At 44.0% G+C, this 22232-nt stretch overlaps 1 protein-coding gene across 1 annotated transcript in view; it reads left to right on the forward strand.

Moving 5' to 3' along the window:
* DOCK2 (dedicator of cytokinesis 2) overlaps nucleotides 1-22232 on the forward strand; it is a 432741-nt gene that overhangs the window by 19940 nt on the left and 390569 nt on the right. The window contains exons 2-7 of the mRNA XM_028497312.1: nucleotides 1589-1672; nucleotides 10501-10541; nucleotides 11619-11674; nucleotides 12167-12263; nucleotides 14797-14945; nucleotides 20491-20626. Of these exons, the coding sequence (XP_028353113.1) occupies nucleotides 1589-1672; nucleotides 10501-10541; nucleotides 11619-11674; nucleotides 12167-12263; nucleotides 14797-14945; nucleotides 20491-20626 (563 nt within the window). The remainder of the gene's footprint in view (nucleotides 1-1588; nucleotides 1673-10500; nucleotides 10542-11618; nucleotides 11675-12166; nucleotides 12264-14796; nucleotides 14946-20490; nucleotides 20627-22232) is intronic.

Genomic DNA, 22232 nt, shown 5'->3' on the forward strand with positions numbered 1-22232 from the left:
TCTATTTGTACGAAATGTCCAGAATAGGCAAATCTATAGAGACAGAAAGTAGCTTAGTGGCCGATTGTGGCTCAGGGGACTTTTTTGAGGTGATGAGAATGTTCTAAAATTAATCATGGTGGTGGTTTCACAGCTCTGTGAATAAATCATTGAATTATATACTTTAAGTGGGCAAATTGTATCTAAATAAAGCTATTACTAAATAACTAAGTAAAATCTATCCAGCTTCCCATTCTCTTGGAGTAAAGCCCAAAGTCATCGTGAAGCCCTGCATGACCTGGTTCTTGCCTCTTCAGCCTCCTCTGTGTCACCCCCCACCTCCCTTGTACTCCATGCACAGCAGTTTCCTTTTTGCTCTCTGAACGTGTCAAGTGTCTTCCTTACCCAGGGCCTTTACGTATGCTATTCCCACTTCCTGAAATGCCCTTCCCCCCTTTCTGTTCCCATAGCTGACTTGTTTGAATCCTCTATGTATAATCAGCTCAGGGGGTCCTTTCTTAACTACCCCAACAAAAATTGATGCCTCCTCTATCAGGCCCTATTTGTTTCTTAAATCACATGTATCATATTTTGTAACCTTATATTTATTTGTGTATTCACCAAAAGAGCAAGATCAGCGCCTAGCATGTGCCTGGCATATTGTAGGCACTTACTGAATATCTGCTGCATGAATGAATGAAGACAACCTTGTAGGATCATACCATCCATCCTCCTGAGGGTCTTTCCTTAAATCAAAACACTTGTGTTTTGATTCACATGTCAAATCAGACATCATTGTGTCCTGTTCTGTTCTTGAAGATCTTCCAAGCTGGATATTCCTTAAACAAACTTCATCCCTAGGTTAACAGTATGGCCTGGTCCTCACTTAGCAAGTGATGCTGAGCAGGGGCTGAGCACTGCAATGATACGGTGTAATCTCACATTCCAAGGGATTAGCAGAGGCTCCCATACCACACAGGGGACTCCTGGGTGTTTCATAGCCAACTGCTACTCCCCAAAAGCTGACAGTGTAAATGGGAAGGTAGACAGTGTAAATGAGTGGTAGAAAGACTGGCGTTTTAGACTGCTGTCACCAGGATGGAGTAATTGGGGAGCAGCAAGTAGCCCACAATAGCAGTTGAGAATATGGACGTTAGATACTGGTTTTCCTGTCACTTCCTAGCCTGATGATTTTGGCCAAATTGCTTAACCTCTCAGCACCTCCATTTCCTTATCTGCAAAATGGGATCACAGTTTACACCTTGCAGGGTTGCTGTGGGAATGGAATGAGAGGATGTGCTGAGCACACGCCAGGTGTACAGTGGGAGGTCAACCATGAGAGATGACATAAACGCCATCCTTGTCACTCAGACTGGAGTGCAGGACCTGTGCTAGGGAGAGGTCATGTGTGACTAATGAATGGGGGCCTTTGGGAGCCAGACTGGGCCTGCATTGACTCCTGTGGCAGGCAGTGGTTTCTACATTGGTTTTGTTTAGCCATGTGGGCTGCATGGTCATCAGATAAAGTCAAGAAAGGAAGGGCAGGAAGGAGCAGAGATTCTTGGTATCCAGAGGTCTCACCAGGCTGTCTCTCTGTTCCATTTCACAGCCATATACAACTTCCAAGGGAGCGGAGTCCCCCAGCTCTCCCTGCAGATTGGCGATGTGGTGCGAATACAGGAGACCTGTGGAGGTGAGTCACTGGCCCAGGCGACCCTTGGATGCCAGGAGCTTGCTGATGGTGTTGGGACACCTCCAGCGCATACCCAGCACCTCCAGTCCTCTCTTGGAACTCGCACCTCTGTGTGGTCTATTTAAATACATTTTGCTAATATTAGTATTTCAGATTTACTGAAAATAATGCTTTGTTATTTTAGGAATTCATACTTAGAAACAAAAGCCAAACTGGGTGGTCTGATGTTCATTGTGCTCTCTATTTGCCCAGCCATGGAGCTGTTGGCACCTGTGACACCTTCTAGATATACTTCTTTATTAGTTTCAACACCATTATAAAGGAATATCAGCATTATTAGGGTTTTGAAGGGCCCAGTAAATTATAATCCTGATTCCAGGAGGACTGCTGTACATAGCTGTGTGGTTTGGGCACTGCATCTGGGCCAGGGAGCAGCCCTCACTCCCTTCAGCAAGCTGGGTGCCCTGTCTTGGGCAAAATGGCATCTCTTTCTTCCCTCAGAGGTGTCATCTCTTGTGAAGCCAAGTGTCTGTTGGGCTGTGTCCACTATCGTGGTGATGGTGGTGGTAGGGGGTGGTTTCTAAAGTTTGCACGAAGGTTAATGGCCTTGGACTCATGAGTCAGGCCATTAGAAATCAATGTATCACCTATGTCACTGATAAAATTGACATTGGGAGCACGGCTTGGATGTAAGTGTCGAATGAGCTTGCCCACGGGCTGACTACATTCAGGCAGGCGCTCCCAGCCCACACTGCCCAGCTGGGCCACCACGGATCTCCCCCTGCCTGGGCCTGACTATAATCCTGCTGTGTGGAGGGTGTAGAGTGTGTCCTTCCTGTGGTCAGGCAGAGCAAAGAGAAAGGAGGGCAGAGTGGGCTTTGTCCCTGTTTCCCAGCTAATCCCTCAGGTTAGGCTGTCCTGTGCTGGGATGGGGGTGAGGGGTAGGCAGGAGACAGGTGTGCTACTGTTAAGGAGGCCCCCTCAAGGGGAAATAGAGGGCCGGAGGAAAGGAGGTTGCCTACAGAGCTAGCCATCTTTGGGTTCTTAACCACATAGTGAGTACTGTGCTAAATTCCCAGAACATGTTAGTCTAGTTACTCCTCACAGCAACCTGCAGGACAGGTGATATCTTCAGCCCTAGATTAGCTATATGCAGTTAACAGAGCACCTCTGCAGATTCGTGAAGGAGTGCGTGTCCACATACACATACACACATGGACACATACACTCTCACACACACACACACACACACACACACACACACACACACACACACAAATGCAAACCAAAAAGCAAACAAACAGAAAACGCTTTTTGGAGGGAGAAAGAATTTGATATTTGATATTTCAAAGCAGCTTTAAAGGAATCATCATGGGGGAAATGAGAACTTTGTTCACCTTCCTTACATTTATTTTATGCTTTAGTACTGTTGCTATTTATTTTTTTATTTTTTAAGGATTTCTTTTTTAAAAAAATTTATTTATTTATTTATTTTTGGCTGCGTTGGGTCCTCATTGCTGTGCGCGGGCTTTCTCTAGTTGTGGAGAGCAGGGACTACTCTTCATTGCAGTGTGCAGGCTTCTCGTTGCGGTGGCTTCTCTTGTTGCAGAGCACGGGCTCTAGGCGCACAGGCTTCAGTACTTGTGGCATGTGGGCGCAGTAGTCGTGGCGTGCGGGGTCTAGAGTGCAGGCTCAGTAGGTGTGACACACGGGCTCAGTAGTTGTGGCTCGCGGGCTCTAGAGCGCAGGCTCAGTAGTTGTGGCACGTGGGCTCCAGTAGTTGCGGCTCACAGGCTCTAGGCAGGCGGGCTTCAGTAGTTGTGGTGCACGGGCTCAGTAGTTGTGGCTCGTGGGCTCTAGAGTTCAGTCTCAGTAGTTGTGGCTCATGGGCTCTAGGTGAGTGGGCTTCAGTAGTTGTGGCTCATGGGCTCGGTAGTTGTGGCACGTGGGCTCTAGAGTGCAGGCTCAGTAGTTGTGGCACGTGGGCTCAGTAGTTGTGGCACGTGGGCTCTAGAGTGCAGGCTCAGTAGTTGTGGCGCACGGGCTTAGTTGCTCTGCGACATGTGGGATCTTCCCCTACCAGGGCTCGAACCCGTGTACCCTGCATTGGCAGGCGGTTTCTCAACCACTGCACCACCAGGGAAGCCCACTGTTGTTATTTTGGACATCATGCACTTTTCAGTGTCCAGGCCTCTATAGTGCCCAGTCTGGCCCTATTTTACACACAGAGTGAGTGGGACTGGGGGAGTGGTAGGGATCTGATTCCAAACACCCTGTCCTCCTCCCACAGTGCAGTCCTACCCTTTACAAATGTAGTTCTACTCAGTGGCAGATAAGCAAACTCTAGGTGTCTACCAAGGGCAAAGATTGAAAATAAAAACAGCAAGCAAAACAACTCTCCTCAGTGTCACTTTTGTGCTACTGGATGCTAATGCCGAGAAACAGGCAGAGACCTCAGATTTGCAGGTGAAGGAGCAAGGCTCAGGGAAGAGAAATGACTTGCCTAGGCTCACACAGTGAGCCAGTTGCTGTTCTCTCCACTCTCCTAAGACTGCTCCCTTTTCTCCACCCCATGCCTACCAAGGCAGTGAAAAAGCCTCAGAATGTTTTCTGTGTCCTACATTTTGAAATTCAGATGAGTGTTTTTTTCTTCTTTTCATGCAATTTCCCTGGAGAAAGTGCTTCAGGGCAGGAAAATGACCACACTGGTTGCATGTAATCAGAGCCTTTCTTTACTTTTGCCTGGCCTATAGCCTGACCTTCAAAAAGACTGCACTTGCTGACTCAAGTCACCTTTGTTTTGGGGATTAACCTCCTTGCTCCTAAGCTCTTTAGTTCTGGTTTCCCATTTTAAATTTTGTTTTATCAGTCTTATTTTAATGCATCCTTGTAATAAGCAGCCACAGTACTTTTCTGGAAAGAGCTGGACATATTAATTTAGCAAGTGATTGCCAGTTCATGAATACTTTGAAAATACATTTGGAAGTCTGTTAGACTGATTCTAGATATCTGAGGAATTGGTATGAAAATTATTAGAATTTATCATGCATGCTCTCATACCCACATAGAGTTTTCAAACTGGAATTTATAGGATCCTAAGAGTCCCTGAGGGCCTTAGATGGCTAAGGGCTCTGAGATCAGGCCTGGTCTTATCTTTTTTGCATGCGGGGAGTTCTGCTTATGATTCCAGTTGAAAAACAGTTCCTCTGCTATATAAAAAAGTGAAAACCTCAGTGTTAGTCAAAAATTAGTCAAAATGACATAGTAGAAAAAATATGGGTGTGCTCATATCACCGACTTGCAGAAACCTACTCAAAAAATAAAATCCAGCCAATTGAGAGATGAATCAAAATGTTAAAATATAGGAATTGAAAAGCTGTGATAAGAAGAAATACTGGCGAGCATTGAGTCCAAGTGAATTGATTTGTCAAAATTAGTATTAAAAGTCATGATAGTTACAACTACCAAAAAGAACGTCATTGTTCGAAAACTGTAAAATGTAACCGCCCCCCGCAAAAAGAAATAACAATTGAGAAGTGGAGAGGGGAATGGAATAGAATAGATATAGTCTTGAAAATTCAAAGCACATTTCTCCAGATATCAATGATTAATTCTAGGTGGTAGGAATGTGAATATTTTTATTTTGTATTTTTCAATAATTTTAAAATCTCCCCTCTCCTCCACAAAAAGAAAAGAAAAGAAAAGAAGGAGGGGAGGAAGGAAGAAAAGAAAGAAAGAAGAAAGAGAAAGAAAAGAAGTAGAAAAATCATGGGCTTTTGAATCAGAAAGTTATTCTCTGCTCCACTTACCTGCTAGCTTAGTGATCTTAGGGAAGTAAGCCTCAGTTTTCTCACCTGCAAAAATGGATTATCATCACCTTCCTTCTGGGTGTGTTATGAGGACAAAATGAGAGAAGTAGAGAAGCTGTTTAGCATCATGCCTGGCTCCTAGGTGCTCTGTGTTGAATTCTGTCTCTTCCCCCCATTAAACAGAGCTACACTGAGACTGGCAGGTATGTATCTATCTTAGCAGTATCGCCCAGGGAACACAGAAGATGGCCCTCTGATTGCCTGGAGTGGGTGAGGCTAGCCCTTCTTTGCCTGTGCACTAAACTTACTCAGCCAGATGCATGGGGAAAACAAAAATCTGAGCTGAAACCTTAGGCATGAATGAATTTCCTTTCTCTAGAGCTCTAATGTTTTTAGTATTTCCTTTTAGATAATATTTTGTTGTGATAAAAACTCAAACAATTCAGAAGGGCGCCCATTGCTAAGGTTTCCTAATAGACATCCTAATGCCTATTTCTTTGTCCATATTACATCTCTCAGACTGCCTCTCCTACCCAGAGGCAGCATAAACATTCTGCTTCCTGATTTTAGATGTGGAAAACACAAGTGTTTATTAAGTAGTCAGAACTCCTCATGGGGGAATAAATGTGAAAAAGAAGTGTTATTTTTCCCCAGTCACTTCCTTCAGTTATATTTAGTTGACATCTTTCCTGATATTTAACAGCATCTCAAAAGAAGGCTTCAATTCCATATGCAGTTTAATGCTCCTCTCCTCCTTCCCTTTTCCTAGCTTAAACAAGGCTGGGGGTAGAGGGAGTTTGGGGTGCTCTCTCTCTGATTCTTTGACTTCCTGATCAAATAAGCCAAAAGATCAGCCAGTCCCCTGCACGAATAGCCATGTAGCTGGGGAACAAGATGCCAGATGCCCGCTATATCTCTGAGTGAATCTTCTGGACTGCACCCTTCACGCTTGGATTTGGTCTGGGGGTAAGAGAGCTCTACCATGCACTCCTAAGGCAACAACAGCTACCTCCGAAGACCAACTCCCATCTCCTGATTACTTAGACAGTGGTGAGGGGATGTTTTTTGGGGGTATCCCAGGTTACTGAGACTCTTCCTTATGAGCCCTTCAGAGGAAATGTCTGCTCCACTCTCAGTTATTTGCTACCTGATTCTTCCTTTCCAGAACAACAGGGAAGGTTCCATTCCATCTATTGATACACACACTTGCCCGGGTCATGGGGGCCCACTCTTAGTAGTGAAGAGAATGGGATTTCTAGACAGTGGTTTTCAAGGTGCTTTTGAATTTCATTTACCAGTAAAATGGAACAAGGGGAGGGGATGAGGGAGGAAGTTGACATAGCTTAACCTCCTTAAGGTAAGGCATAGCTTTTATTGTCATTGTTTTCTAAAAAATGGGACTATACTGTACATACCATTCTGAGACTTGTTCTTCTCACTTAAAAATATCTGGAATTCCTTCTAAGCTGGCACATGTGAATCACCTCAACCTTGGTTCAGCTGCAAAGAGCTCTGCATGAAGAGTTCTGAATCTCCCACTTGCTGGGTGGGGTACACCCAGAGCCATGCAGCCTCTTCTCTACTGACAACTCCACCGAGAGTGATCTTGACCCATCTGAGTCCTTTGCTTTTAGGGCATGGCGGGGTGGGGGTGTGGGGACCTTATGCGCACTTAAGAGGGTATTTTTTTAAAGTGCCACTTTGCAGGGAGATGGTCCTTTGTTTAGATCTGCTCTAGAAACAGGTTGGTATGAAAGGGACTCCATTTTCTTAAGTAAGGCTGTTTCATTGTGGGGAGTTGGTAAGTGAAGTTTTCTTCCCTTTTGCTTGTGGGTGAGGCTAAAACGTCAGTAAACTTCCATTATGTTGAATTTGAAGAATGTTTCATTTACTTTGTTGTTATGGGAATATGTTGAAATGACTTCACCAAAAAAAAACCACAAAAAAACCAAAAAACAATATTCAAAATCTGTAGGTTCTGGTAATAAAATAGAAAATATGCCTAAGTTTCTCTGGTTAATGATGATGATGATGATGATGATGATGGATTTTAAATGACCTAATGGTATTTACTAATTTTTTTAACACTTACCATATGCCAAGCACTGTACAAACTCTGAATTCCTTATCTAATTTAAGCCTGTGAGACGGGCACTATTATTGTTTACATTTTACAAATAGGGAAACTAAGGCTTAGAGAAATGCACTAACTTGTCTAAGATCATGCAGAAGTTGCAAATCTTCGTTCAAATCCAGGCTTTGATTCCAGAGCTCATACCCTTAAGCACTGATTGATACTGGCTTCTGTTATATTCTTCTTGATGTTACTAGATATTTCAATCAAATAGGAACGTGAAATACACCCAGGCACACACCACTCAAACAGATATTAACATTTTTCCTTGTTTAGTTCATACATATTTTTTTTTAAAGAAATAAAACATTTTAGGTGCAACTGAGATCCCCTGTTTACCCCTCTCCTATTCCATTCTTGTCTTTTTGTCTATTCTTCGGGTAACACTCATCCTGAAATCGGTATGTCTTCTTCCAGTCTAAGGTTTTGTACCTTTACCAGATGTGTTCACCTTCATAATCCTGTTTAAACAATAGTTTGTGCAACAACAGTGTATGGTAGCTGTTATTGTCCTCATTTGACAGGTGAAAACACTGAGGCTTAAGTGACATGACCAAAGGTCACACTGCCCGGAGAAGGCAGAGAGAGGACTGGATTTCTAAGATGTGGATTCTTTTTTGATGTTCTGGGATGCTTTTAATCTCTCCTCCTTTTTCCCCTCCCCATGCAACTCCTGGGTGATTAGAGAATTTAGGTACATTTCATTTTGATATTTGGAATGTGGGAAAGGAGGACAGTTGGAGTTTTATCATTTTCCATAAGAATGGTAAAAAAAAATTCCCTTTCCTCATATTCCCCAGGATGTACTTTGTGAGTTTTCTATTTATAAAGTTTTCATGGATAGGGTTAGACAAAAAAAGCCCTTTCTGTTACTTAACTGAAAGGGCATTAAGCCAGGGGACAAGTCCTGGGGTGTGGTAAATGCTGTGTTACCCTGAGCCTGGTTTTGATCATGGCGTCTCTTGTCATGGATTTTGCTATGTGTGCCAACTATTGTTATCTGCCCAGTCAGGTCTTGGAGTACAGCCAGATATAACTGACCAGTGACCAGATTAGGGAGTGGACATCAGGGGTCATAGAGGTCAGTGATTCAGCAGGGTTGGGGATATCAGAAAAAGTCCTAAGGACAGCTCTGATGCAGTGGATGCTTTATCATCATCCAGCAAATGGAGATTGTGGTAAGCCTGTCTCATCAAGGATCACTGGGGATTTATTTCTGAAAGCACCTAGCCCAATGTCATGTACACAGTAGGTGCACAGTCAGTGTTTGTTGAACTTAAATCTGGGAGCCAGAATGTATATGCTGGCGGTAAGTGTCCGTCAATTTCTTGCTCAGGAGTGAGTTGAAGTTTTGCGAATCAGGATACCGACAAGGGGTGGCAAGTCACTGATTCTCAAGGGTGAGAGAGGGCAGTGTCACTGGAAGTCAAGGGTCCCTGATGGAGCCCCTGTCGTGGAGAGCCAGATGTGGGCAGACTAGTGGTCCCTTGCTTGCTTTCTACTATCTGGTGGATTTTGGTGGCCTCGGCCAATAAGGTGGATTCAGGTCACTGCAACCAAGAAACCCTTAACTGTATTTGTGCTTTAAGAGAACGTTATCTGTATTTGTGCTCATCGCATGGGGACAATGTGGTGGAACAGCTTTGAGGGCTGGCTTTGAAGCCACACAGACTTGCCCTTGAACCCTGGCATGTGATTTGGCCCAGTACCTCAACTGACTTGAAACTCAATTTCTTCATCTACAGAATGGGAATATTACTTAGCTCACAGTATGGATATGAGCACTAAATGAGAGAATACATGTACAACACTCAGCATACAGCTTTGTATGCATTAAGCAATCAATTAATGGTAGCTAGTAATGTTACAGAGATGCTCTTATATCTTGTTGGTTGAATGGGAAAGAACTGCAAATAAAGGAGGTTGTTCTAGTTGCTTTAGAACTTTCTTTATGACCTGACCCTCAAGCTGGCTCATGACTGGGAGGAGTGACTTTGCATTTTAAGTTGTTTGTTTTGGAGCTTCCATGTATGTCTGTTGAGAACATATTTCTACAACAATCTGTCAGCCCAGTAATGAGGGTTTGCTAATGAGGCTCCCGACAGACGCTTTTTATTTACAAAGATGACAAATGCCACTACTTGGCTGTGCTTGAATCATTTCAAAGGCCAGTAGGCTCATTATAGTCATCAATACTTGCTATACTGAGGCTCATTTTGTCCGAGGACTGTGTATAATTTGGATTTCTGTTAATTGAGTCATTTTTGATTATTCCTGCAAAGGGAAGAATCTCTTAAAATTCCTGTCCTTTTACCCATCCCTGAACTTGTCTGTTTTGTAATGACTAACTTCTGCAAATCACATTTTAGACACAATTTGCTGCTGTTAGAACTGCGGCCATTATTTTAGGATGTTTGCCAAACTCCCTCAGACATTCTCAGCCTTTCTGTGTCCCTAAGGCAGAGGTTGAAAACATGCATATGAACACAGGAAGGACCCAGGCAGTTAATGGAAATAAGTGAGGGGCTGGGTAGAGGCTGGTGAGTTGGAGGCGCCTGCTTTGTCTGATGGGACCAGCTGCTTCTCACCACTAGCCAACTGCAACCATGCGAGAGCACTGGCCACCATCTCTGGGCCTCCTGTTTTTTCAAAAGAAGGATGAAATTTGCATTTTTATGTGAAATCCCTGTATTTGTGGATGCTTTTTGGAGATGTTGGCAACTAATTCAAGAGACTGTTGAATCCTAGGGCTTTGATCTGTACCTAAGGTCTAAAGCACTTGGCAGTAGTTTCTTTGCAAGTGAAAAACAAACAGCAACAACAAAACCCAGCAAGGAACTTGTACGAATAGATGAAAAACCTATTTCTTTGTTTTCTCTTTGCAGACTGGTATAGGGGATACCTTGTAAAGCACAAAATGTTGCAGGTGAGGTCAATTTGTTTTTATTCGGGACAGTATTGGATGTCTGTACATGACCCTGCCACCCCCCTGGGCACTCATCTCCCACTCTTGCTCCTCTGCAGGCTGATTCCATTCCTCCCTCCTTGTGTCCTGTGATCTCCTCGCTGTGCCTCAGTGCCTTCCCCTTTCACTCATTCTTTAAGGTCAACCTCCAGAGCTCTCTTCTCCCTGAAACTTTTCCTAATATGCCAGTCACATATGATTTTTCGAGTCCCGCGGAATCGTGCATTTTTTATTTGAAATTTATCTCCTACTGCCTTTCTTTAGCGTTGCTTGGGGCATTCATCATTTCCTCACCTATGTGTGCAACATGACTCAGAGGGACAGGTCCAGTCTCTGCCCTCAGGGAGTTCCCCTGCCCCAGCCCCACAGCACACCGCCATCTCCATGGGAGCAAGTGCCTGCTTTGCTCGTCTCTCTACATCTCACAGTGTCTAATGCAGTGACCGGATGTCCCCAGTGTATACACTGGCTGAATTTATGAAGGAATTTCCAAGTAATTGATCAACTTCTCTTAACGGAGCTAAGTTTATAGAGCAAGGAAGTAATAGATGCTTCTTCCTTCCTCCATCATGAACAATAAAATAATCCAGAGAGAAAGAGATGTCAAATCAAAGCAACCCATATGCAACCAGGGACACTGTTGCCTCAGGACCTGACCTTTCCTGACTGTGAAGGGTGGCTGCTGTCCTGGGCAGGAGAGGGGAGAGGCAGAACGGTATTCTCCCTTAGAGTGAGTCTTTCAGGCACTCCAGCCTTGCCCATCTGATAGGATGAGCGTCTGCGATGGGGTTGGCGCATCCTTTGGAATCTAGGGCTACTGTGGGATCCTGAAAAACTGATGAAGAACTGGAGAGGAACCAGACCTAAAAGAGTAGATTTTGCACCTACCACTTGTTCTCTTGGACTGGGTTTATTCCTGTAAAGTTTGAGGTTTTTACCGGCTAGCAGCTTTTGGAAAAATCATGAAGACCTGGGGTCAGTTTTCTTCTGTAGGGACAAGTCATGCTATCTCACCTTGTCTTATCTTATCCCCAACAGGGCATTTTTCCTAAATCCTTTATCCACATCAAAGAAGTGACAGTGGAGAAAAAAAGGTATTTGCCATCCTTCCCCACACTTGACCCTCTAGCGGCTCATGGATGTCAGTGTCCTGTCTACTTTGAAAACCTGACTTGGCAGATCTGAAGGATGCTCAGCCGATCCATCTTCTTTGTGCTGTGTTTATTTATCTCCTTTCCCTCACTAGATGGGAGATCCAATGCAAATTGATTCGTGTTCAGATCTGATTCTGAGGGGGTATTAGTAAATTTGGAGAATCATACTTTTCGCTGGCAGCTGCCTTTGAACTGAATTAAAGTAGATTACTCCTGAATAATGAGCTTGGAGGGCCCACCCAATGAAGGAGGACATTAAAAAGGAAGTCCCTTGCATCTGCATAATGTAATTGGTGTAGATATTAGAGGCGGTTTAGTCTCCTGCCAGGAAGGCCCCTCTCAGCAGCTGCAGCTTAATGCAAATTTGCCAACATTTTATCTGTTAGCACCTGGGTCTCAATTTCACACCATTTTCTCTCCTACCTTAAATAGAAATATTGAGAACATTATTCCTGCAGAAATTCCTCTGGCACAAGAAGTGACAACGACACTTTGGGAATGGGGCAGCATCTGGAAACAGCTCTACGTGGTAAGACTCAAAACCCTGCTCCCTGGGCTGGAAGCTTCTTGCAGTTTTTGGCTTGGTTCAAATATGGAATTTAGCCTTGACATAGTATAGCAAACAATATGAGGCTATCAAGGCCCAGAGAAGTTAGGTGACTTTCTCAAAGCCATACAGCGAGCTAGTGACAGAGCCATGGTGAATGGGCATCTGGTGTGATCCTTCTGTTTTTGTTAAACTACTGAAAAAGTTATCAAACTTGAGTATGCTTAAGAATCACCTTGAGAGCTATTAAAAATACAGCTTCCTTCAATGGGGCTCTGCATTTTAATAAACTTAGAGATTTTGATTTGGTGGTCTGCCAATAACACGTTGAGAAATACTGTTCTCATATATTAATTAACTAATGACTGTTGTCCTCAGATCTATGAGGGAGCTTTGACCCTGGGAAAGCAAAGAGCGTGTTTTATACGAGTTTTCCCTGTATTGAAGTAAATCTAATTTAAAATCCTCCTTTGATGTTTCTAAATCTCCTAATGAAAGTGAGCAACTAAGAAAACCATTAAACTGAGAGTGAAAATGTCAACCAAGGCTTACTGCATATTTGTTACAGCATCATGTACACCTGCTGGTGCACACGTTCTGTTTGTAGAGTCACATTTTATGGTCATAAATGTTGACTCCCATGTGGATATTTCATAATATATGGTAATGGGCATATTCAGTTACCATTCTGTAAGTTTCCCAAAGGTTGTTAGGACAGTTTAGGGGGCAAACAGCAGACTTGAGGCTAAAGTGATTTATTATTTATTTCTACCACCCCTTTTACACATCACATACACAGGCACTGTGGAAGCTTGGCATTTTCCTTGAGAAATCTTTGAATTGCAAGTCCATCATGCCCTTTACCCTAGTAAAGTGATCCTTAAACCTCCAGTTTCATGATTCTTACCATATCTGCATACCACCCATGAAGTATTTACTTAAAACCTAAGTTGTCTCCCGTTTTAGTAAACTTAAATGACTTACATAAGGAACTTTACAGCATGCTGTGTCATTCCAACAATTCTCCAACTCTCCAACACCAACTGGATGCCCTAAAATTCAATTCAATTCAGTTCTAACACTGACTCCCCAGAGTTTAAGGGCTCAGTTCTACATGACTGCCCTCTCTTCAGATGCCAGTTGCAAGTCCCAGGTCCCAGGCTCTCCACACTTCTGTCCAACCTGGTACAAATTCGGGGACTCCCACAACACCCCTCCAACCTCACCTCAGGTTCCGTATGTCCTTGGAACAACTCACAAAACTCAGGAAAGTACTGCTCTTACAGTTTTATTATAAAGGATACAACTCAGGAACAGCCAATGGAAGAGAGACACAGAGGAAGGTACTGGGGTAGCGATGGGCACAGAGTTTCCATGCCTTCCCCAGGGAAGGCTTGCCACCCTCCCAGCACATCAATATGTTTACCTTCTGGGAAGCTACTTGAACCTCGTTGTTCAAGAGTTTTTATCCACATTTCATAACATAGGCATGATTGAGTGATTGAATCAAGTTCCAACCCTTCTAACCTCCCTGGAGGTTGGGGGTTGGAGCTGAAAGTTCCAGCCCTCTAACCACATGGTTGTTTCCTCTGACAGCCAGCTGCCATCCTTGAAGCTCTCTAGGACTCATCTCATTAGCACAGACTCAGGTCTGGTCAAAAGGGGCTTGTTGTGAATAAGAAAAGACGCATCTATCACTTATGAAATTCCAAGCGTTTTAGGAACTCTGTGCCAGAAACTGGGGACAAAGACCCAATAGGTATATATACTTTTATCACTTCACACGTGCTTCCCAAATGCACAGCCAAAAGCACTTGGCACAATTAGAACGTTATTCAAATAAATACATGAAAACAAAACAATGTCATCAAGTAGTACCTGTCAAAAGCTCTGAGCCAAAGAACTTCTCTCTCTTTTTGTTAAAAAAAGAAATTAACAAATGTGAGAGAGGGGTTAAAGTCATATTGCCATGAAACTGCAACTTTCTCTTGCCCTTAAACAGAAGGATGGGAAGAGACTAGAGGAGAATTACCATATGGATCCCTAATACGTGTCTTTGTACCACCAAAAACCATCTCATGTCCCTTGGGTTGTACGCATGTTACACTTGGGGGAACACTGCCCTAGAAACAGGCCTTTTGCACCAGAGCAGTGGCCCTGGTTCTCAGCCTTAAAGGGCCTGGCCTCTGAGACCTGCATTGCAGCAGATGTTCACGGCATTCCTATTCAACATGTAACTTTTTGGATAAGAGTCAGAGATAACCCCTCTTTTTTTAAACCAGGAAGTGATTGGGATTATTACTTTTGCTTTTGAGAAATCCCTGTGGCCCTGGGGGAGGAAACATGTCAATGACTCAGACCACCACCCAATCCCTTCACAGCTGGGTAGGGGCCAGGAGAGGCACTCGAGCCATGGCCCCTGAACATGCATGCTTGACTTTGGCCCAGTTTGCCAGATGGAGGCCCAAGACCTTCAGTGCAGGTGACTGCGATTGTTTCCTGTTTTTGCTCCTAGACCAGCAGGAAGGAGCGGTTCCTCCAGGTGCAGTCCATGATGTACGACCTGATGGACTGGCGGTCACAGCTCCTCTCCGGAACTTTGCCCAAGGACGAGCTGAAGGAACTGAAGCAGAAAGTCACTTCCAGAATTGACTATGGCAACAAGTAACGTCTCTTTCCTCCAAAAAGATGTTTTCTTTCCCCACCCACCCCACTTCTTCCCTTTCTCCCTATGAGAAGCTAGGTTTCATTTTTATTTATTTATTTTTTTTTGTGGTATGCGGGCCTCCCTCTGCTGTGGCCTCTCCCGTTGCGGAGGACAGGCTCCGGACGCGCAGGCTCAGCGGCCATGGCTCACGGGCCCAGCCGCTCCGCGGCATGTGGGATCCTCCCATACCGGGGCGCGAACCTGGTTCCCCTGCATCGGCAGGCGGACGCGCAACCGCTGCGCCACCAGGGAAGCCCCTAGGTTTCATTTTTATATGCGAGTTTGCCACTTTCTATTTGGGAGAAGGCTGTTACCAACGACCGTGCTTGTGTGCCTTTGCTATCACCCTCGTGGGACCCAGGGACATGCAAGCAGAGAGAGGCTTGCTTATACAGTGGTTATTAGCGGGCTAGAGATTTAGGACACTCATTTAACCTACTTCCAAGGGGCTGGGGAGCACAGTCATGCTGGTTCACTTACGGCTTAGTTGTCATTTTATTCCTGCATTTACAAAGCTCTCTCTTAAATCCCAATGTGAGACTTAATGTCCCTTCCCCATCCTACATTAATCTAAGCCACATGCCATCAGGTAACTCATATGCACAGTTACAAAAGCATTTCCTCAAAGGGAAAGAAGCAGAAATTGGTTAGTTTGAATGCTGTGAAGTTAAGGAGAGTGTGAAACAATTTTTTGAGGCAGGACAATGCACTAATAATAATAGTAATGATAGTAACATTATAACTAACACTAACACCTAATCCAAGCTTGTTATGCACCAGTCTTTAGCTATGTGTTTCACATCCATTGTCTTACTTAATTATTATTATTTTTTTTAATTTTAAAATTTTATTTATTTTTTGGCTGTGTTGGGTCTTTGTTGCTGTGCGTGGCTTTCTCTAGTTGTGGTTTGTTGGGGTGTGCAGGCTTCTCATTGCGGTGGCTTCTCTTGTTGTGGAGCATAGGCTCCAGGCGCGCGGGTCTCAGTAGCTGTGACTCGCGGGCTCTAGAGCGCCGGCTCAGTAGTTGTGGTGCACGGGCTTAGTTGCTCCGCTGCATGTGGGATCTTCCCGGACCAGCGCTCGAACCCGTGTCCCCTGCATTGGCAGGTGGATTCTTAACCACTGCACCACCAGGGAAGCCCCTCTTATTTAATTCTTATAACAACTCTATGAGGCATGCAGTTTTAGTATCCTCATTTTTTCAGATGAAGAAGCTGAGGCTCTTAAAGAGGTTAACTAACAGGTCCAAAGTCATATAGCTAGAAAATGGCAGAACCAGAATTTAGACCAGGCAATCTGGCTCTAGAGCCCCTGGGCCTCACCATTATACTAGTTGGATAACATTTGAGAACTGTAAAGGCCCTCCTCCCTTCATTATGTGAATGCTCTCCAAACATCCTACTTATTTGTTTATTCATCCCAACAACAAACATGTATTAAGCACTTATGATTGGCCTGATTTCCTGCTAGGTTTCTTGAGGCCACAGAAATAAAAGTTCCTGTACACTAAGGGACCACAGTCCAGTTAAGAGTGAGCTACAAGTAAACTATTGATATGTATTGTGGTAACTTTGATGGCTTAGGAGGCAAGAGCATTCTTAATTCAATTTGGAGAAAGGAAGTCAAGGAAGGCTTCCTGGAGGAGGTGACCAGAGCTAAATTTTGAAAGATAAAGAAGTGTTAAGTACGTTTTTTAAAAAAAGGGAGGCTGGGAGTGCATGAGAAAACATAGCATGTTCAGAAGACTGCAAAGTGGGTCAGAAGCCTGGAACATAGGGCCTGAGGGGGAAGTGGAAAGAGCCTATTCAGTGGGAATAAAAAAAGAAATTTTCCTAGCAGCCAGGCTTCCTTGCCTTTGTCACACGCACTAGGAAGATGATCCAAAGAGGAAAGCCAATGGGTCCAACTTAAGGCTGCTTCCCATCCCAGGAGCACAGTCCCTCTGCTGGTTCCCCTGCTGGCAGCTGGCAGGCGAGTCCAAATCTGCTTATCATGCTCATCATCCCAAAGTGACAGGAAGGGTTTGCTCTGCAGCTGTTGATGCCATTGGTACAGTGATATCTTTAGCTGAGCATGGTCACAGCTGGGACGTGGGAATTGAGGGCGTTTTGCTGCTTTGCAGTAATGGCATCTGTGACCTTCAGATGTTTCCTCATGCGGGCCAAGGATGGAAAAAATGGTCACCACTCTTAGGAAGCCTTCCCTCATTTCCGCCCCCGCCCCCCTGGCTGGGTTAGGCACTCTTGCAGGCCCTTAGCACCCTGACCAGTAATTACCTCCTTACTGGCCTGTCTCCCATGCTGTGTTGGGAGCTCCTCTAAGGCAGATTCATTTCTATGCGCTGGGCATAGGATCTGCATGCAGTAGGTGAATGGTGGTGAAAGGAGAAGGAGAGTCCTCCCTAAATCAGCCTCCCTCTACAGCATCGCCTGGATCAGCACTGTGCTTTCAGTTTCAGTAAGTTGCCTTTGGGGAAGTGAGAGACATCCTCGGAGACCGAGGCCCTGAGCTAAGGGGCCCCTTGTTTCTTGCCTCGCTTCCCTGACGACTTGAGCTGGAAGTGAGAGATTAATATAGGCCTGGTGTGTCGGGGGCTCAGAGCTCTGATATGGGATAGGCAGCTTCCTGAAAACTAGAAGGCCAGATTTCAGGTCAGAGTGTCAGGAACAGCATGAGGACCATCAACCTCAGGCTGTGAGAGTCAGGGAAGCAGGACTCTTGAGTCTTGGAGGACTGATCAGAATAAGCCTATTTCTTCCCCCAGAAATTCCATTCCTTCCTTCAGCCATCAAACTTTTGTCAAGCACTCGAGAGGCCCTCAGGACGCAGACGTTTACAAAATACAGCCTCTCTATGCAACAACAACAAAAGGCAAGCAAAGAGAACTAATAATAACTTTCTGAGTGCTTACTGTCTGCCAGGTACAGTTTTAAGCACTTTCCATGCATTAACTCGGTTAAGTCTCGCAACAACTCTGTGAGGCAGGTACTGTTATCATTCCTATTTCTTAGATGAGGAAATGGAGGCTCACAGGCTGATTAGGTCATTTTGCCCAAGATGCACTGGAATTTGAACCAGGTAGCTTAGCTCCAGAGTTCAAACACTTAACCACTGCATTCTACTCCCTCCTGAGGACTATGAGGATTAGTAAGAGAAAGAGAAGTAAACAGACAGTTGAGTAAGAAGTCATGCATTTCATGAGAGGAGGAAGCATGAACAAGAGGGTGGGAGGAGACAGGGCAGGGGGTGACACCTGCCCTGCATCACACAAGACTGGCAGGAATTATTAGGTGAAGAAATGTAGAGAAAGAGAGAGAGAGAAGCTGAGAGGAGCTGAGAGATGAGCATGAATATGGAGAGGAAGGTAGACAGGGGCTGGAATCTCGAGGGCCTGAGTGCCAGGCGGAAAAGTTCGGATTTGTCCAGAGAGCGATGGGGAGCCACAGAAAAAGCCATTTCTGTTTTCTTCACCTTAAAAATTTTAATTTTTTTGAAAAAGGCATACAGTGAGGACTTCCTCCCCTGCCCTCGTCTTGGGTTCATTTTATCACTTTCTTGAACAGAGAGAGCAGGGGGGCTACCTTCTAAGGAGAAACTGTCAAAATGCTCAGTTCTCCAAAATGAATGGTTTGCTGTCCTATTGGGAAGAAGCCTCTCCTGATCGTGGGTCATGGGAATCCCATCAATCCTGCCTCTTGTCTACTAAAGCTTCCAAGTTTCAAATGAAACTGGTAATGGACAAGCCCTTTGGTATCCAAGGAGTGAGGAATCCTCAAATGATTCCTTCAAATCCCAAGACAGCTGGACCCGGGAGAATGTTTTATTCATACATTTTAGAACCGAATCCACTTTGATACATTTCAAAGAGAAAGGAGCTAGAGAGATCTCGGCATTAAATTACATATTGGCTACGCTCCGTCTTTTCCCAGGTCGTGAGAGCCTCTGCTCAGCATTAGTTGAATACCTTTATTCCCCCTTAGCGTTGCTCATTCAGCAGCATGGCTGTGCAACATTATGAGTCATATCTAGTTGGAAGTTAATTTCCTAATGAATGTGGACAAATGGGTGAACTTTGGCTCCCTTCTGTTTGCATTTGGATGACATGAGAGATGTGCCTCTCAAGCCAGTTGTCAAATAAGAGATGAAAACGTTGTCTCCTTCATCTGTCCTTGCTTCCCTGGCCCTGTCTGGTGCTTGGTGGTAGTGGTGCCTAAGCAGGACCACCGTTGTTCCTCTCAGAGTCTCCATCAGCCCACCGCCCCCTCCCCTCTTTGTATGGACAACTGAGGTCCTCCATGTCAACATCAGATGCAAAAGCAGTTTCAGGTTAGGACCTGTGCAAACATAACCCCTGTCCGCAAACCCAGTGCTGCCTCTAAGAGCCTCCTATCTTGAAAGTATACCATAAAGGTTAAGGGTGCAGACTAGGATGCCTTATTACTTTTTATTAGCTATGTGACCTGGAGTAAATTATCCTCAGTCTTTTCTTCATCTGTAAAATGCAGGTATTAATAGTACTTCCCTCACAGCGTTGTTACAAGAATTAGATGCCTTAATATGTGTGAAGAATTTAAGGTACAGCTTATCGCAAGTGCTGTGTGAGTATTTTACTGTTACTAGTATCATTGATGCCAATCAGAATGGCAGATGCAGTTTAAACAAATCAATACCAAACAGGGAAAATCTTGTGACCTGGAAGTCACAGAGCTAAAGAGCAAACTGTGGGTAACAATGGATGTATCTGAGATTTCTCCCCCAACAACTATTTTCAAGGTATCATTGAATAAGCGGTACATGAATACCTTCTCTGCATATGTATTATATATCATACTATATTATGTTATATTATATAAATATTAAACAAATAGAGATAAGGCAAAATTCTCCCTTGACCCCTCCACCCCTCCTAGTCCCAGTACCCTACGTCTCCTCACAGGCATGCATGTTGGTAGTTTGGTGTATTTTGTCCATACCTTTCTCTCTGTACATGCACCCAGGTAACATACCTGCCTTGGTTTCTTTGTTTGCTCGTTTTTTACTTAAAACACACTGTATGCATCTTTCCATGCTTGATTTTTTTTCACTAATACATATCATTAAACATATCAAAACTATATCATATTTTTAAAACCCGACTACATAGATTTCCATTACAGATGACAGTTTATTTACCCGTTCCCCCTTTGACTGACATTTTAGTTTTTTTCAACACTTTGCTGATGCAACACACATCCTTGTTCAAGTGTGGTTGTTTTTTCTAAGTTCAGTATCACAGGAAATACACATGAAATTTTTCTTAATACACACTACCACAGTACCTCCCAGAAAGGCTGAGCTATATCAGTGTGACTCCCAGCTGTGTGCAAGGCTGTCTGTATAGAGCTGTGCTGTGGGAGCCTATGATCCTCAGAAATCAGGTGAACTTTCTGGTAGAAACTTCTCACCAGCGTTCTACAGGCTTCAGCCTCCCTTGATTTATCATCTCACATTTTTGCTTTTCAGAATCCTTGAGCTTGATCTGATTGTCAGAGATGAAGATGGAAACATCTTGGACCCTGATAATACCAGCGTCATCAGCTTGTTCCATGCTCACGAAGAAGCGACTGATAAAATCACAGAGCGTATCAAGGAAGAGATGGTGAGCGTTGTGAACTAGGCTTGGCCAAGCGAAGCAGGCTTTAGCACGTCATAAGCTTAAAATAATATGCTAATTAACCAGACTGTATATTATTCAAAAGGACATCTGTCCTATGACCTGAGATGATCAGTAACCACATGCATTTTATTGTGTTTTTGTACTTGGATCTTGATTCATTCCACAACCAACCCCCAGGTGGTTTAATGCCAGGCAAGTTTCCTGTTCTCATGGAGGTTTTATATTCCAGAGAGGAAAGAAGAAGAAATGTTAAAAAAGTAAATAAGTAAATAATTCCAGATGTCGATAAGTTTCTAAAAGGCAATCAATTAGGGTTATGTGAATCAGAGTGAATCAGGAGCTATTTTAAAAGGTACCATCAGGAAAGGCCTCTCCCAGGAGGGACATCTGAGATGACACTTGTATAATGTGAAGGCAGCAGGCCTGGGAAGATCTGGGGACAAGATGTTCAATGCAGGGGGATCAGCAAGTGCAAAGGCCCTGAGGTAGGACTGAGTTCTGAATGTTCAAGGAGTAGAAAGGTCAGTATGGATGGGCCATAATGAACAGTGGAAGAGTGAAGGCAATGCTTTGGAGAGGTAGGTGGCAGGAGCCAGTTCTCATAGGACCTAAGGGTCATGGGAAAGAGCTAAAATATTATTCCAGCTGTGGTAAGAAGCCAATAAAAGAGTCCAAGGAAACATAATCTTTACAAGGTTAACATAATCTGATTTATATTTTTAAAAAGTATCTTATCCACTGTGTATTGTTGGAAAGCAACTTTATTTTTAGCTCTACTGAGATATAATAAAATTAATTCATTTAAAATTATAGTCTAATGGATCTTATTAATACATAGTGTTGGGCAGACTCTACTGCAATCAAGGTATAGAATAGCTCCATGATCCTAAAAGTTTCTTTGAGTTCCTTTGCAGTCAACCCCCTTCCCCAGTCCCAAGCCCCAGGCAACCCCTATATATGTGACTATATTTTGTCTTTTCTAGAATTTAATATAAATGGAATCATATGTCTTTTTTTATAAATTTATTTATTTATTATATATATATATTTTATTTTTGGCTGTGTTGGGTCTTCGTTGCTGCATGTGGGCTTTCTCTGTTTCTGGTGAGCGGGGGCTATTCTTTGATGTGGTGCGTGGGCTTCTCACTGCGGTGGCTTCTCTTGTTGTGGAGCACGGGCTCTAGGTGCGTGGGCTTCAGTAGTTGTGGCACGTGGGCTCAGTAGTTGTGGCGCACGGGCTTAGTTGCTCTGTGGCATGTGGGTTATTCCCGGACCAGGGCTTGAACCTGCATCCCCTGCATTGGCAGGCAGATTCTTAACTGCCTGTGCCACCAGGGAAGTCCCATATGGTTTTTGTGTTTGACTTCTTTTACTTTGCCTGCTGTTTTTGAAGTTCGTGTTGTATGTATTAATGTTTTTTCCTTTTCATTGCTGAGTTGCTATACCATTGACCAGTTGCCAATGGTGTATATCATTGATCAGTTGTTGAATATGTGGGTTGTTTCTAATTCAGGGCTATTATAACTAATAACACTATGAACATTTTCATATAAATCTTTGTGTGGGCATATGATTTTATTCTTTCTGG

The sequence above is a fragment of the Physeter macrocephalus genome, chromosome 2, assembly GCF_002837175.3.
Source record: "Physeter macrocephalus isolate SW-GA chromosome 2, ASM283717v5, whole genome shotgun sequence".
NCBI lineage: Eukaryota > Metazoa > Chordata > Mammalia > Artiodactyla > Physeteridae > Physeter > Physeter macrocephalus.